The sequence below is a fragment of the Poecilia reticulata genome, chromosome 6 (assembly GCF_904066995.2).
Source record: "Poecilia reticulata chromosome 6, P_reticulata-male-v2, whole genome shotgun sequence".
Taxonomy (NCBI): Eukaryota; Metazoa; Chordata; class Actinopteri; order Cyprinodontiformes; family Poeciliidae; genus Poecilia; species Poecilia reticulata.
In genome coordinates, this window is record NC_088835.1 from 14,826,254 (window position 1) to 14,843,692 (window position 17,439).

Sequence of the window (17,439 nt, forward strand, 5' to 3'; positions counted from 1 at the left end):
AACTTCTTAAAACACTAATTTTTATTCATTCAGAATAAATACACAACGGTATTTTATTTTTTTACAATGAGTAAGACTAGCTGCAGACAACCACCCCTCAACTGAGCCCTATTGAAAAATACAAATCTATACTGTTCTGAGGTTTTTATTTCTCTTGAAAGCACTAGGGGGCGCATGTGTACCGACAGTTTCACTTGGAAAAAAATTTGAGAACCAAAAACTTAGCCTCAATAAAACTCAAAATGTGACACTTAATATGCCTTAATTTGTTTGTCGCAACACTAAAACTGTGAAGTTTTAACTTTTAGCTGATGCAGCCAATGAATCAGAAGGTTTTTTCTGAATGTGATTTCTTTTATAATGTGCAGCTGTAACTCAACAAAACAGTGCAGCTGTTTGCTTCACAGGAGAGATAACAGCAGAAGGTGGGGAACATTTTAGTGTTTAATACACCTAAGTTTCAATGATAACAGATTCACAATCTTGTGACAGTTCAGGAACCAGTTTAGAATAAAACTGATCAGTTAAACGTCTAACGAACTAAAAATAAGCCTTCATGCTATCCTTCAGATGGTGATTATGGTTTACTATAATCTGAGTACCAACAACATCATGAGGTCTGTACAGAGAGTTCAACAACAAATTCACAGCACTTTTGATTGGAAACAAAAAGGGAGAATTTGTTCCTCCCTACTTCAAAGAACACATTGCTTCTTAGAAACATCAGTGTCCAGAACTCTGTTCAACAGATCCATTTGGAAGGTCATTACCCAGCGACCGTTTCAATGGAGATTTATCATCACAATAATAAATAAATAGCGACACAGGTGGAGAAGAAGCAACCAAATGATCCAACCTGCGTCTTTTAGAGTTTTTTATATTCTTCACTTCTTGTTTCAGCACGTTGAACTGGTAGAAATGTTCGTAGCAAAGCACCACCTTTCAGGCGTTTTTGGCTTTCAACACTGGGATTGAGAACGTCCTCTCAGTCGTTTCAAGAGACAGAACGTTTCTGAGTCAAAAGGACCGCAGCAGAGCTTTCTCAGCCGTTATACTGCTGCTGATAGCGACGGTTCAGCTCGCGCAGCTCCTTCTCTCGCACCCTGCGAGCTTTGTTGGACTTGGTGGAGCGGCTGGAGCGCGTGGACTGGGCTGACTTGGTGCTCTGACAGCGCGACGAGGCGCGCTTCAAGAGGTTCTGAGATATGCAGCGCTGCAGGTTCTTCATAGAGGAGGCCGCCGCCATGCTGACGATCCAGGGATGCTTGAGGGCCTGGCCTGCCGTCAGCCGCTCGCTGGGGTCCACTGTCAGAATCCGCTCGACAAAGTCTTTGGCCAGGTTGGACACGCTGGGCCACGGCTGGGAACAGAGGATAAAAAAAAGATAGAAAAAGTCAGAAACATGACGTATGAAGGAACATTTTTGATGCAGGTCATTCAAAAATCATTTCCTCATAAACTGCAGGGTTCTCAGTTACTACATATTTTTTTCACTCAAAAGGATTCATTCTTCAGAATGAGGATTTGCTGATATAGCTACAATGAAGTCTGTGAAGTCACAAGACATTTTGTCCACATCCAGTCTGTGATCCTGATATAGCTACAATGGTCGAAGAAATTGTATAATTATGTTGCCATAACTTTATTACCTTGTGGGGAATGTCTGTACTTTACCCATCGATAGTGTAAGTCAAAACTCTTTAGGGTTCCAACTAACAATTATTTTAGTAATCGATAAGTCTATCGATTCTAGCAATTTATCAATTAAATTAAATTCTGCAGATTTCTCATTTAACCACTATTACACACACATTTAAAAATACAAATGAACAAATAGTCTTTTTATTATTATTACCTAAAATTGAATAACATAGCTTTCCTTTAGATCATTTGAAGCAAAACATAAATCTGCAGATAAAAACATATTTCTAACAAGATGTGAAAAACTCAGCCCTGCCTGCTTAGCTTAATATCAATAGTGTAGCACAAATGTGTTAGTTATTTATTTTTTTATAATTCATTGTGATTAACCCGATTAGTCATTTCAGGCCTAAAACTTTGCCATTGTTGTGTGTCAGGAACCAGAACCTCTTGTACTAAAATAAGTCAACAGAAATATTCCTCCTACAGAGATGAGTTTGTTTGCGAATGTGTCCCTCTGACCAGAAGATGGCAGCAGAAGCACAGAACTCGTAGCGGTAAACCATGAAGTCTGTGAAGTCACAAGACATTTTGTCCACATCCAGTCTGTGATCGACTTGCATTAGTTCAGATTCTCTCACATCGTAACATCGGATGTAGATTTTAGAGAGTTTAAATCTTTGTGTGTCTGATTGTGTCGAGTTTTATGTTCCCAAAGTATTTCGTCTAACTTTGGAAACAAATGTTCTCAGAAACGGCTGCTTTGTTCTGGCAAGAAATAAACTGGAATCAGTACGAGTGACTAGTAGTGAGTCAAACTCGACCCCCTGCTTGGCCAGGAATTACATGCTGCAACACACACAAACATACACACACAAAACTTGGTCACCTTGTCCTGTTTGGCCACCAGCTGGGTTGTCGGTCTCTTTCTGTTCATGCAGCAGATAAATCACCCGTGTCGACTAAACATACACGACGCATTTAAAACGCATACGTTTCTGCCCTCCCAGAGCCATGTTTTGGCTATGACTAGTTCCTGGACCGCAGCTGTAAATGTGAACATTATTTATCCCAGCTGTCAGGAGTCAAATCCCAAAGGAAAACACATTCAGGTCTGTTACATCGCAACTCCTACGCTCAGGCCCATATTTCTTACAAATGTTAGAGTTGGGATTTTCTTTTCAGGACTGGTAAATTCTTCATGTAAACGGGAAAAGATGTAGGTCACTGCAACTTCTGCCACAGCAGGAAAATGCTAAAAGCGTAGCTTGAACAGAGTTGGTCATCCTTCAGTTAGTTTTGCACGAATTATATCGCAGACTTGAAAACTAGAGATGATCAGTATATTCCAATTTTAGGATTTCATTCAGGAACCACAATCAGAACCAATCAAGGGAAAATTGATTCTTGTAGCTGGCTGTTTCACAAGTTCAGACCACTCAGATGTACAGCTGTATGAAACATCAGTGATGGTTCATGTCTCAAATTTAAAGCAGCCATTTATTCTTGCAAAGCTACCAAATATTAGCCCGTATGGATATGCTGAAGTTTCAAGAATCACTTCATGGTATTACTGTTTAATGGCTAATAAAACATATTTTCACAGCAGTTTACTTGTGAAGTGTGTGGACAGATTTTTGGATAAATATCTTACAGAAAACAATTATGTTGTATATCGTTTTTAGCAGGACCACAACGTTCCTTGTACTTCCAGTAAAACTGTCCCTACAAATCAAAGACAACTTGCCTGACTCACATTAGGCTTAACTATTTCCAGCCCAAAGCCAAGAGAACATTTGCTTCAAGAAAGGGATAAACATGTCAGGTTGGGATTCATTTAACCCACCAGGCAAAACAAGTTAATCCCCAGAAAATTGAAATGACTCAACGGCTTCTCATTACATATTTAAAAAAAAACAACCGTTTGTGCAGAAATGTCTGCATAAGGAGCAAAGATTTACTGAGGGTGTTTTTGGGAAAGAGTTCACTGGAAGTATTAATGTTATACACTATGTAAAAGACCAGATTAATCTGCACTTTTTCTAGACGTACTGTAAAATAAAGGCCATACAAAACTGTGGGAGCATCTTCATCCAGTCCCTTGTTCATTTATACATTCTTTCAATCCGGCTGACTTCAAATATTTGACTGTATACGAGTTTTTCTTTGGCCTCTGGCTGCATTTTCGCTCATTCAGTCCAGCAGAGGACTGATTTCAGGAGGGTTTTAGATTGTCCAGTGATTTCACTCCGACTTCAGAATAATAAATATATTATAATGATACTGAGCAAAATCTTCTTCTCTCACTTTTTCTTTTCACTCTAATTTTGTTTTTGCCTTCTCTGTAAACATGTTTAAAGGAATTTAGGAGAGCAATTACCAAAAAAATGGAAATGTGTATTTTAATGATTAAGAAATATTGAATGTGGAGTTGGAGAGGAGTACAGCGCTTTAGAAATCTAGTGAGCCTGTGTGGGAACTGTGTCAAGCTGCACTTCTTGGAAATCTGTTGATAAACCCTCCTGCAGGGCGCAGCATGTACTCCAGAAATGGGGGAAGAAGAAGAAAGCTACAGATGTCAGTTCTTACCTCTCCAGAAAAGCTATACTTCCCCTTCAGGATCTGCCGGTAGAGCCTCATGCGGTTATCGTCCTCGAAGGGCATGGTTCCGCTCAGCAGGATATACGATATCACCCCCAGCGCCCACATATCTACGGCGTTTGTGTAGGGCTTCCTAACCAGGATCTCTGGGGCGATGTACTCCGGCGTGCCGCAGGTGGTCTTCATCAGACACTCGTCTCCTTTCTTCCGGCTGCTAGCCAAACCGAAGTCGGTGATGATGATCTTTGAGTCGGCTCCGGGGTGGTAGTATAGCAGATTCTCTGGCTTCAGGTCCCGATGAGTGATCCCCAAAGCATGGAGGTACTTGACGCCGTCCAGCACCATCTGCAGCACCCGGGTGGCGTCTCGCTCTGTGAAGGAACCGCGAGCAATGATGCGGTCAAAGAGCTCCCCTCCCGTGGCCAACTCCATGACCATGTAGACACGCTCTGCCGTCTCAAACACCTCCATTAGCTGGATTATATTGGTGTGACGAACCCGACGCAGGACGCACAGCTCCGACTCGCACACCTCCCTGCCCTCGCGGTAACGGGTCTCGATCATCTTGATGGCGTACGGCTGCCGCGTGCTCTTGTGCTCCACCCGCACAACTCGGCTGAAACTCCCACGACCGATGAGAGCTTTTATCTCGTACTTAGCCCTGACTCGAGGGTCAAACTTGGCTCGGTACTTCGCCACCTTCTTTCGCTGAGGGTCCGACAGTTTGGAGGGGTCTTTAGGAGTCTGAGCTGAAGCGGAAGTGGGAGAGGCAGCTTGTGCTTGCCCTTGATATGCGCAGGGGTGGTCAGGCTTTTCAGCTGCCACGCCTCCAGCCTCGCCCGTCTTGCTTCCAGTGCCATCCCCTCGTATGAAGTGCTTATAGATATCCGTCTGAGGAGGGTGAGGATCGACCTGAGGAGTACAGAAAATAGAACGCCAAGGTTCTGTTACTTCATAGAAAACTATTCTTTCTATTTGACTTTTACCCTCATAAACAAAATACTTAGCAAGTAATTTAGCAATTACCAACGAAATACAATTACAGTTCTGAATGCTCTCTATTTGCTTAAAATGTTTATCAAAACAGGCAAGACTATTGCAAAATAGCTACAAATCATGAGATAAAACAAAATCTGGACTGACGATTAAGGCAGTTAAGATTGTTAATGAAGCTTTATCATATATCCTTGTAGGAGAAGGCTGTGCAGCTACACCCCCGTCTATTGCTGACCTTTTTGACCAGATCCAACTGTACGTCCCCTGGAGGCTCAGGGAGGACCTTGCTGTTCCGGCACCCCATCACATCACCTCGGGCCGCTGCCCAGCCAGCCACACAGGCCACCAGGAGTCCTGCCTCATCACCGCAACAGCTGATTCAACGGGCCGATGACGTCCAACATCCAGGCTGTACCCAAGCTCAGACAGACATTCAGGAATGAGGCTGATCACTCCCATCCAAGTCCAGATGAGCTGGGCTCAGCAGCTGCGTTTCATGAATACGACACCTCAATACAGCCCATAAATTCATTAATATATCATGCACTGTGTGTATCCCAACAAGTCAGGATAACTTGTTGTTGTTGTTCCTTATACTGTTCTTTTTTTGGCGCAGCTCTCTTGGCTGTCCAATCAGTGGGCAGGAAGACCCAAAAGCCTTTCAGGAACCTACCAGGCTTCCATTAAACAAGACAGCATTAGTATAAACCCTACGGAAGCCAACAGCACAAAACAACCGATTCGATGAATGAGGTGTTTGACTGGGACAGCAAGCCTCTCCAAAAACGTTATCCTCAGGCTCTTGCAGAACTTCCAAGGAAAATGCAGTGGTCGACTGTCCTTTGATCCATTAGGAGAAGCTTCAGAGACAGCAACAGTCTTGATTAAACAGCATCGGCCCCCAGGGAGAATTGTTGGCTGTGGAGGAGTGATGCTGTGAAATGCAAAATAATCCCAAATTTACTGAACAATGATATTATCAGCAGAATATTAGGTGTAATTTTACACAGAGCATCATAAAACAGAAGTTCAGTTTAAATGAAAAGCATGCAGTGAGGACTTGTTGTAGGACCTTCAGGACTAAGAATATGCAGTGGCATCAATGCACCGATTGGAGGTGCATTGATGCTTGATGGTTGACTTTGAAACCTCTTTTTTCCATTCTAGTTTGCAAATTAATCACAGAAAGGTAAACGATTGGCATTAATAACAGCGTATGGTAGTCCCAATATTTAATTTAGCGAGAATATGCTAAAGTGCCATTCTGTAATATTCCATAGTGCTGTCATGAGATCAAATGAATCAAAAGTGAAAGTTACTGAGATTTTTAAAGATTTCTCTGCTGCTTGTTTTTACAGCTCAATATAACAAAAACATGTTTATTCTAGTTATTCTAACTGCTGTGTCCAATATCTTAAGCAAAAATACAGCAGGTTTTTGGAGGCTAATCAATATACCAAAACTCAAAAGGGATGTGGTCAAATGGCTTCACAGCACTTCTTAAAGATAAACCACCTTAATGTCATTTTTGACATTTGTGGCAGCAAGGCAAAATCTGATATTTCACCATGACCATGTGTTTTGGCTCTAATTTTTTACATATATCTGATAAGCATAAAATTGAACAAGATGGGTATTAATTCAACCACAAAAAAATGCTATGCAAATATGTTAAACATTATGATGAAATTCAGTACACACTTCTAACTTCTCAAGACTTATGAAAGAAATGTTTTGGATCCATGGTCCAATCCCATAGGAAGTCAACCATTTTAGAGTAAAACCTATATTTTGTCCCTTTATTTCCTCAAACAGATATCTGAACAAACTCCTCCTACAGCTTTCCATTAAGGAGACTTCTAAATGAGTTAGTATAGGCTTCACACATCGACAATCAAATGTTATCAAAAGTTTTTTGCTGCAAAGCATGTGGGTGTAGCCAAGCCTTAAAATCTGACCATAAAAGATGACGGTGTATTAACTTTCACACTCAAGGTCAGAAATTTGAGGCTCCTTTATGCTGCATTGTGCAGACATGCAGAACTGACCGACAGGTCAGTGGAGGTGGCTTTAGGTGGCAGTGTGCAATGCCTCCAGTGGTACTTCGCTGCAAGGGTCTTTCAAGGATGCGTGTACCTTTAATAATTTGCACTCATGACTGAACTAAGACCTTTTTTTTCCAGTTTGTTTTAATTTGTCATAATTAACAGTCTGTACATTAAGACATTTTATTTATCTATACATAAATAATAATTATTAATTTATTATGGTCATACAGTAGGTCTGAATGCATATTTCATAATTTAAAGCATAAATCTTGTATCTCTTAAATCTTGAATGTATTTCATGCAAAAAGTGCTAATGTTTTTTGTTAAATAAATAAAACAATAAAAAAATGACATTGAGATTAATTGAAAAAAAAAAGTCAAATTATTTCAATCAGTATATTTATTCATTTAATCTTCGTATTCATTACGTTGTGGCACTTTAGGTATTCCATACTCTTAGGCACCGGCCAAACATAAACTAGTTTTTTAAATGTGGAGAATCAAATTAAGAGTCATTTTTACGTAAGTCGGCCGAGAAAACTGCAATCAGTGTATTTCCAGGTTAAATGTAATCAATATCAGACGTGCATTGAAAAGAATAACGAAACGCATAAGAGTTTAATATTATTTATAAACATCTGTAAAAGATTTTTATGTGGCAACAAATTTAATGAAAACCATATATTAAAAGTAGGTCCTAGTTAGTTTATTAAAGTAGTATGTTGTAAAAATGCTTCAAAGCGTAATTCTGGTGTTTTCTTTCTTCTTTTAAACATAGGCCCGTTAGATTTGTTTTTTTACGCAGAGAAAAACTAACCAAACTTTTACTTCAGCAGGACGTAACATAGTGGCAGTCTCCAGAAGCTAACAATCAACAACTCTGTCACTAAAATTAATAAAGTGACTTTTAAATCTCATGTCCAAACTTACCGGAGAAGTGTGTGACCAAGCTAATTAGCCTGTTAGCAGCAGCTCCTGCCAAATCCAGCCTCCTCACCCCACTCTGCCTCACTCTCACTCAGCTGGGCTCTCCATTTTCACCCCACACTTTCCCAACTTCAGTTCCCGACTCAAACACCGCAAATCCGCCGCCAACCTCGATGGCAATTCATCAGCCTAACGCCAGTTTTTGTAGTTTGTTTAGTAAGCCTCTGAAAGTGTTGAGAAACTTTCCACAGTTGTCTAGTCGTAGTCTTGAATCTGGACGGTGTTTTTCACCCCAGGGAGGACCACCTTCTCACGGCAAGAAAACCGGAAAAAGAAAATACCTTAATTCCGATGGGCGGCTTTCAAAATAAAAGCTACAGCTCGAAAGTAATAAATAAACGATTTTTTTCAAACTGTTCTTGTACACTCGACTATCAGACAAAGACCTCATTGCAACATTGAAGTAATACATTTCCCCAAACTGATGTCCTTTCCTGGCTGAGTTTTAACATTTTTGATTATAATGACAGCATTTTAATCACTAGAGTTACTGAATTGAACATACTTTCTAACCTCATGAGCATTATTCACCCACATTTATTTTGAGATTTATTAAGTGACACTTTATGGGTCTTTATGTCTGACTTTTTATGAACATAAAATGTGACGTTTGTCAGTTAGGACCCATCTGTTTGTTGATGTATTGATGCCTGGCCAGGACATAATATGATTGCTGTCATTATGTCACAAAACTAGACTCTGTGGAATCTGTAAACTCCTGCAGTAATACCATCAAGACAGCTATCTTGGTAATATCATCATTGTCTAGGTCTCAGCAAAATGCCCTTTCACTAAATGTGTCCAAACTGTTAAGCTTTTCCTCTTTTCCTGCTGTAAATGGTTCTGCAGGTTGACACAGTTGTAGGCACACTGATGAAGAACTTGATTGTTGATGCTGAGCCAGGAGAATCACCCAACACCAACAAGTAATCACATATTCCCAACAGATGTTCTAAATATTTTTGTTCTTATTCATCATTATTCAATTACATTTGTTTGGTTTTTATCTATGTTTTAGCTGCTGTTATTCTCACTCCCAGGACAAATGCAGTGATCCATTTGTAATCCATGAACAAACGTTTTTCTTTCTCTCCTTCTTCTCGTTCTTTGGGCCACTGATATTATTTTGTGCAACACAAAGCTTTATTGTTTGCATGTGAAAAACTGTAAGATGAAGGCAAATTACTAAATAGCATACTAAGGTCACAAACACATAACGACTTACTCAAAAACTGTTTTTACGTTCATCATTAGTTGAGCAAAAAAAAAAAAGAGAAAATCAGTAATTCAATTTTATTTAATATGTACATACATTGACTGTATACATATAAAAATAGAAAGTTTTAGTCTACAAACGTTTGTGGCTAGTTAGAATTACAGAAATAATTTCTAATAACAGTTATTGTGAACATGTGAAATAATTTCTATGCTGGACTGGGAAGCATGTCTCTCTAAAGGAAGGAAAATATTTGAACATACTGAAATAAAACGTGCAAAATAAAACAATCCATACAGATTGCATTGTCTTTATTTAGCAGCAACCAGAAAGTTATTCTACAAATCTAATGCAGATCAAAAGTTGCTCTGTAAATGCCTCCCTCTGATTTACATTATTACAGTCCTCCACAAAACAGAAAGCAACACCCACAGTAAGCATAGACACCTATTCATTTGAAGTATTGATGCACAAAAAAATAAGTAATTGATCAATTCTGATCAAACACAGAGTTAAATTTTGCACATGATACACACCAAATGAAAAGATTCACAGTATAATTATGAAAAACAAAAAGGTTTGCAACTGGATTTAAAAGTGTCCACAGTGTCAGCAATACATAGTCCCAGAATTAAACATAAAGGCTCCATCTCCCTTAGCTTTAGCCCCTCTAACCTAATATGATGAATCAGTAAACATTACTCACTAGTACGCGGTTCAAACATGCACAAGTTGTTACCTTCGTTTAAATAAAGAGACCGTGCCCAGAAAAATGCAGACAACACAGATTAGGATGAAGTGTGAGCTGGAAGGAGAAATTGAATCACGACTACTTCCCTTTACATGTTGTCTAAACATTTAAAATTGTATTATTTAAAATGTTTAAATAATCTTCATCCAAATATCACAGCAATCAGTTGCATTATGAAGCATTCTATGCTGGAGGTATTCCCTCAACCCAAATTTTGAGAACAATAAGTTTTTACTTATCTGTATTTGATTAGGTACTCTGGATAAATCTGCTGTTTTTCAAAAATCACATATATGGTGGGATTGCTGGTGGAATTAACACAACTGTCATAAAGAGCTTTGCTTCCTGCTTTTGGTGGTGGTCGAACATAGCTGCTGCTCCCAGTCGTGTATTCGCCCACCAGGACCAGAGCAACAAACATGTTCTTGGTTTGACTCCCTCCAACCCTGGAATATCTGTCAGAGTAGGTTGCATCTCTGGCAAAATAGCTCCCTAGAAAAAAATATGAAAGAGAGAATAAAGAATAATTAGAAATGCTCTACTTCTAGATTCTGCTTTTGATCAAAAACACTTGTATGTTTTACAATACCTTTGCCATAAGCTGTTCCGTGGACGCCACACATCCTCCAGTCAAAGTTTTGCTCACATATGGCGTCAACCAGGCTCTCTTCTGTGCCGTGGAACAAGTACTGCTGATTTACAAGTTTCCCTCCATTCCTTTTCTGCATCTGCTCCTTCTGCCTGCAAATAAAGTAAAACATATAAAACACAAATACTTATCAGTAGTCTGCGACAGACTGGCAACCTGTCCAGGGTGACCCCGCCTCTCGCCCGAAACGTTAGCTGGAGATAGGCACCAGTACCCCTTCCGACCCCATTAAGGGACAAGGGTGCAAGAAAATGGATGGATGGATGGACTTATCAGTAGTTACTCTTCATAACACCAAAAATCAAGTGGTCTTGCCCACAAAAATTTAATATTAAACTGCTATGATTTACCATTGAAAGACCTTCCACAAGGATGGATTTTGAATCCGCTGGATGCTTTCAATGTTAGCATTAGGCAGGGTGCGCTTGAACAACATCTCAATCATATTGTAATCTGCTGCGGGTCTGGACAGAACCAGGCGCTGGAAAAAAAAAAAAAAAGAAAGTGAGTCAAATATAGAGGTGGAGTTATAAGAAATATTAACATTTTTTTCAATATTTCTTATAACTTCAAATATTTTTTTCTAATCATAGAAAAAAATATATTATTAGTAACGATAATGATTTAGAGAATATATAAAAAAGGATACCTTATATCCTAAATCAGGCAGTGCGTTCTTGTCCCAATGCGGTGGGACATTTTCCACAACGGACGAGTTTGCAGTGTGTGATGTCTCACTGCAGAGAAAAGGCAGAAATTAGGCATCATCTCAATGACGCTGCAATGTACAAAAATAAACCTCAGAATGGCAAAGAATCCACACAGCCGTATATTACCTCTTGAGCTTCGCCTCCACATCTTGAGCTGACACAAAGCGAGGCCTCCTTCGGACATCTCTCTTGGTCTGGTATTGTACATTCTGCTGGTACATTTGCTGGGTTCCTGCTGCATCCTTAAAGTGTAAAACATACTTTTGTTTGCCAGCCTGGAAAGAGATCTCCGTTTCTCTGTCTGCCATGTACACATTCTCCAGAGTTTGGGAAGTGACCGAGGGATCCTCTGAACCCTAAAAGAAACACAAAAGACAAAGATCAATCATGTAAGCATTAAAATATTTGTTTCCTTCAGAAAGCTATTAGGAACACCTATATATATTCTTTGTCCCAAAAAATATTGGTAACCAATGAACAATTAAATTTCATAAAAAGGATGTAACTCTTCAAATTAAGAAGTAGTAGCAGTGTTACATTCATTTATTTTATGGTATCAGCAATCAACCAGTGGTCCCCTTTGCTTTGCTGTGAGAGAGACACACCAGGTTAAGCTGCATGTTTGTAGCTAGAAAAATAGCTACTTTTGTAGCCAGTGGTTTTGTAGCCGATGGTTAATCTGGTTAATTCCTTGAATTCACGTAGTTCAAGGAATTAACCAGAGGCCATGTTTCAATTTCTTGTATTAGAGACTGGCTCCTTTCTCAGATTTTTCATTTTCACTTCAGCAAATAAGAAACATACAGGTGTGTCAACAAGGGCTGCATTCCACCATTTGTTGTTATGAAGTTATGAAGTCTATTTTCAGGTATGACTGATTACTGGGAAGTGAAACGGGTGAAACGAATTGACTGAGAGGGAGAAGCACGAGCGAAGCAGAAGACTGAGGCATTTAGTCTCATTAACTAGAGGAATATAAAACAACAAAAACCAAGGAAAGAAAAAAACCGTCCATGACCCAAAATGTGTAAACCTGAAAAGACAAGCTAACTACGGGATAATTAAGAGACACATATAAATAAACTGTTCTTTCATCCCTTTAATCATTTGTCTTTCCTCTTTGCAGTACAGTACAGCGCAACTTATTCATTATTTAACTTAGTCATAAATGATCTTTTTTTACTTTTTAGTTAGATTTAAAGGACAAAGGACAACAGGTAAACCTTTTGCAGTTAATAGAGTTATCAGTTTACAGTCAATTTAGGCTAAAATTAATACATTTATTTTACTTCGGCTTCAAAGATTTCATACTCAGACTTAACTTTGCCCTTTTAATATCTGTCAAAGCAATTTGAACTTCTGCTTAGACTCGAGAAGATTTGTCGTAACTTCACCTATTTTAATATTTTTGCTCATTCTTTCAGTGACAAACTGCAGGGCCTCTTTTTAACAGCAGTGTTTTCAGATAATTTGCAGTTATTACGTTAATGATAACTAAAAACTGAATTTGATCAACCCACCTGTCCATACTCCACCCATCTCCCGTCGTTTTCCTTCCAGTACCACAACCACTCTGTTGTTAAAATGAAGTGTGGGGGCTTTGATACAGATGAGGTAGTGGACAGCCGCCGAACGTGTGATCCTTCAAACGTCATCGTTTTGAAGTCCACGCAAGGCTCACTTTTTGGTGCACTGCCAAAAGGAAGTAGTTACTCTTAAAGCTCGGCTGAACCAAAACACATTATCTCTGGCATTCAGTTTCACAGGAAGTGAATAAGTAACTATTGTACCTTTGAAAACCGAAAAACTTCATAAATGCTGAAGTAGGTGATGATTGATCTTTGCAGCTCGTCTCACATGATGGATCACAGAATGCTTTCTCAACTTCCTCCATGTTGACCAGGTCCTTCCAGGTCACACCATCCTGGTCTAAAACCTGCCATCTGTAAGGCAGGTGCCAGTGGACTCGGCTGCATTTCTCTGTGAGAAAATCCACAAGAAATGTCCGTTCAGAACGTGACAACTGTGAAAACTGTAGGTGGAAAACATCAGCTCTCTTATGGGTTGGCACCTTTGAAGCTGCAGTGTCTGCGTATAAAGAAGAGGCAGATTTCGTTACGCTCAGCATCAGTCAATGGTTTAGGAGGGCTGGCAGACTTAGTTGGAGATTGAGGTTTGTTTTGAGAAGGTTCACGGGAAGGCTGCTGATGGCTGATTCTCACCTCTGGAAGCACTAAAGTAAAGAATCATTTAAGATATGTTATGTAGAATACTCTCTTCAGTTCATGGGAAGAAAAACAAATGGAGCAAATTTTTATAAAAGTAACTAATAACCTGATGCAGCAGCTGGCTTCTCTTGTTGACCAGTGATGATGAATTTATTTCTATAGATCTTGTACAGGTTTTGGATATTCTCCTCACTGAATCCTTGGAAAAGTTTCAATGCTTGTTGGTCAAAAGTGTGTTTTCTCTTACACGAAGAACCAAACTTGCAGTCTCCCTGCAGGAAGTGCAGGCAGACATGGAGCTTTTTGCAGGTGGCGGCAAACTTGCAGGAGCCAAACTGACCGTCACCCTTGTTGTAATGTGGACAAACCTAAAGTAAAACAGAGGGGATCAAAAGTGTAGCGTCTTGAGATAACAAGACAGACTTATTGTTCATCATCTGACTCAAGTTAGCAGGTCCTACCTCAGGAAGAAGATAAGGATCATTCTGCATCAAGAGCTGCAACAACTGCTTCTCTGTCAGAACATGAAGACCGTGTCTTCTTAAAAGCCGACTGTTGTGGTGAGAGGTGAGACTGTGTGGATTTTTACACCTGTCTCTAAAGACAACATGCAAATGTTATTTTTTTGTTGGTTTTTTTTTTCAATTTATTGAAAATTTTAATTTGAAATATTTTTGTTTGTGATAAATAATAAGGAATTTATTTGTAACCAACAGTTAAAACATCACATAAATACAATGAGGTCAGACCATTAAGAGCTTTAAAAACGAACAATAAGAAGATAAAATCAACCCTAAACCGAATGGGCAGGTTGTGAAGATATTAAAATATTGGTGTGATGTGATCATGTTTCTTAGATTGTGTTAGGAGATGACGGCAACATTCTGTAGGCTGGTTCATGCCAAAACAAAGCAAAGTGCAATAATCCAGTCACAAATAGCAGGAGCAGCCATTTCAAGGCCGTTATAATTTAGAAAGATTTTGGCCTTTGCCAGGAGCCGTACGTTAAAGAAACTCATTCTGACAGCATTATTTGTTTGTCAAGTTTAAATTTGAGTCAAGAAAAACACCAAGATTTTTGACTGTGGGAACGCAGCTGAAAGAAGTATTAAGGCCAGCTACTTCCCCTTCCCCAAACACTATATGTTCATTTTTGTCCTTGTTTAAATATGAAAAACACGAGTCCACCTCTGCTTATTATCTGACATAGAAGGAAGTAATAGCTTCATGCCTGTTGCAATTTATTGGCAGATACATGTCATCTGCATAGCAGTGAAAGGACAGGCTGTACTTATTCTTCACACACAAGCTGTAATATAACTACTAACAGACAGGACAAGGAGTTAGGTTAAAATATATTAACACATTTATTCATTTATCCTTCGTTCAGCAAACATATGTCTTATTCTACTCCTAAAACGACTCAAGCCATGTCAGCTATAAAAAGAAAAAGAATTTTACAGTAATTATAGTTCCATCAAAAGTATTCAAGAAAATCTGTAGATAGCAAAAAATACATGTAAAATGTCTAGCAAGCAGTAGAAGAAACAGGATGAACTAAAGTGTGGTGTACATCCACTCCATTATAAACCGTGGAGATTCTATTTCTATTCCAACAACAAAATACTATAGCATTTTACTTCTAGTATACTCAAGTTATTTTCCGTGACCTTCAGGGGATCGAAAAGAGGCTAAAGCCTCACTCCAATTTAGTAGAGCTCCTCCAGCTGCTTACACATGAGCAAATAATTTATGTGGCAATGGTAACTCACACCAGAAAAACTTAAACATACACAAAATGCCTTAAATGGGTATGAAAACTGGCACTGTTATACAGTTTTGGAAGGAACGCAATGACTAAGGCCGTTGAACACTGCCCTCTACTGGAGAACGTGGTGAAATTATCTGAACTCACAAAGGAAAGACGAAAACAAATATCTCTCTTCCAATGTAAAACGATTTTTTACGTAAAGCCTTATCGGTCTTTGCTTACTGGTAGACTACTTATTGAGTGCGAGTAATAATATTTTATTTTATGAGTAAGCTTTCAGAAGTATTTCCTTGAAAACAAAATCATAACACAACACACCCATGTCAGTGCAATAATATTCTATTTTTAGCGCCTTGATTGGCAAACGTTCACATTTTGTTTAGCAAAGCTTTGTTTTCTCATCAGTTTTATATTTAACCAACAATGTGCTAGATACAAATCAAATCACAGTTCCGTTTTCTTAAAGTGTTAGGGTTTTGCACAACAAATAGGCGAAAATTTAAAAAAAGTTTCTAGGGAAGTCTGAGAGTAAACCTTACAATTTATAAGGTAGCTACATAACATAAAATATGTACCTTTTAATATCTAATTTATTAAACTGAATTGTATATTGGTTATTAAAAGAGTAATTGCGTATTGTTCAAATTAACTTACCCGAATGTGCAGCTTCCACCAAAAATATACCTGCACAGGTGTAAACCATCACACTGGTTACACTGTCCAGCTTTTATCTGGCAAAGCCTCAGACTGGTTTTTGCCACTACCAGACTATCAGGCCTGATTAAATAACCGCTGGTGAGCTTCTCTTTTCCTTCTCTTATAGCTATTATACCGTCGTCAAAAAGAACTGAGCGCAGATCTGCGATCTCAAAGCCGAAATTGCTCTGGGCGAGTTCTAGCAGCTGCTCAAAGTCCAAACAGCCATGGTTGTCACACAGGACCCTAATAATTAAATCCTTAGAAGCCATTCCGAAAGAAGTCTGACCTAAAAATGGCTCTTCGACTGTAGCTACAGCTGACCTGACCCAAATACTCGCAACAACCCGCCTTCTTTTATGAAGAAAGGAAAACGAAACTTATGACTGAAGGGTGTTTGATTCTCACTTCGTGATGTATTTTTGCGCAATAATAGAATATTTTACATATGTTTTAACTTAAAAAAAAAAGATTTTGTGAGCTAAACGAGATCTTGCGCATCTGCAGTTCTCATATGATTTGAAGACTATAACTGATTTTTACGGAAATCCGTGAAAGCAACGAAAGCAAATTCGCCACAAAGCGTCCACCATGTTGAGTGTGGCAAGTTTTTAAACGGCACATAACACTCTGAATGGTTTTTTTTTGTAGAGAAACACTAGATTGTTCATAATTAATGAGAATGCAACGTTGCATTCTCACTAATTTTACCAATTCATATATCAAAACGTTCTGCTTCTTCTAGAGATTTTTGCTATATCTTTTGCAAATGTTTTTTTTTTATATTTGCGATTTTGTGCAAATTTCAGCCTCATTGAAATGCGTTGAAATTCGACATAATTGCACAATTTTCTGATAAAATCTTCTGCTTTTTTTTACAGCTTACTACTTCTGCCGACTTTGGCATAGAAACTTTAAACCACCTTCAAATGTCTCTTATATCTCTTATGGTGTTTCCACGATTGCGATTTAAATTTTATACAGATTTTTGATCGTTTTCAGGATTACAATGTAATCCTATGGTGGATTTCTCTAACTGTTAACAGTTGCTGACGTTTTTTGAACTTTTCATGCTTGTCGACTAGCAAAATGATGCTGTTCATACATATCTAACTGTACAGACATAATTTATGCGTCAAAATTTA

General features: G+C 38.8%; 2 protein-coding genes across 2 annotated transcripts; both read right to left on the reverse strand.

Moving 5' to 3' along the window:
* Nucleotides 1-426: 426 nt before the first annotated feature.
* pskh1 (protein serine kinase H1) lies at nucleotides 427-8,555 on the reverse strand. Its single transcript, XM_008411659.3, has 4 exons — nucleotides 8,217-8,555; nucleotides 5,474-6,172; nucleotides 4,231-5,154; nucleotides 427-1,360 (listed from the first exon to the last, which is right to left on the reverse strand). Exons 2-4 carry the CDS (start codon nucleotides 5,540-5,542, stop codon nucleotides 1,043-1,045), a joined length of 1,311 nt encoding a protein of 436 aa, XP_008409881.1. The 5' UTR covers nucleotides 5,543-6,172; nucleotides 8,217-8,555; the 3' UTR covers nucleotides 427-1,042.
* Nucleotides 8,556-9,552: 997 nt separating this feature from the next.
* parp12a (poly (ADP-ribose) polymerase family, member 12a) lies at nucleotides 9,553-16,637 on the reverse strand. The gene is made up of 11 exons (XM_008411658.3): nucleotides 16,253-16,637; nucleotides 14,289-14,424; nucleotides 13,934-14,195; nucleotides 13,671-13,832; nucleotides 13,390-13,579; nucleotides 13,120-13,291; nucleotides 11,726-11,955; nucleotides 11,539-11,626; nucleotides 11,240-11,370; nucleotides 10,830-10,981; nucleotides 9,553-10,732 (listed from the first exon to the last, which is right to left on the reverse strand). The coding sequence occupies exons 1-11, from the start codon at nucleotides 16,564-16,566 to the stop codon at nucleotides 10,476-10,478; spliced, it is 2,094 nt and encodes a 697-aa protein (XP_008409880.2). The 5' UTR covers nucleotides 16,567-16,637; the 3' UTR covers nucleotides 9,553-10,475.
* Nucleotides 16,638-17,439: the final 802 nt, after the last annotated feature.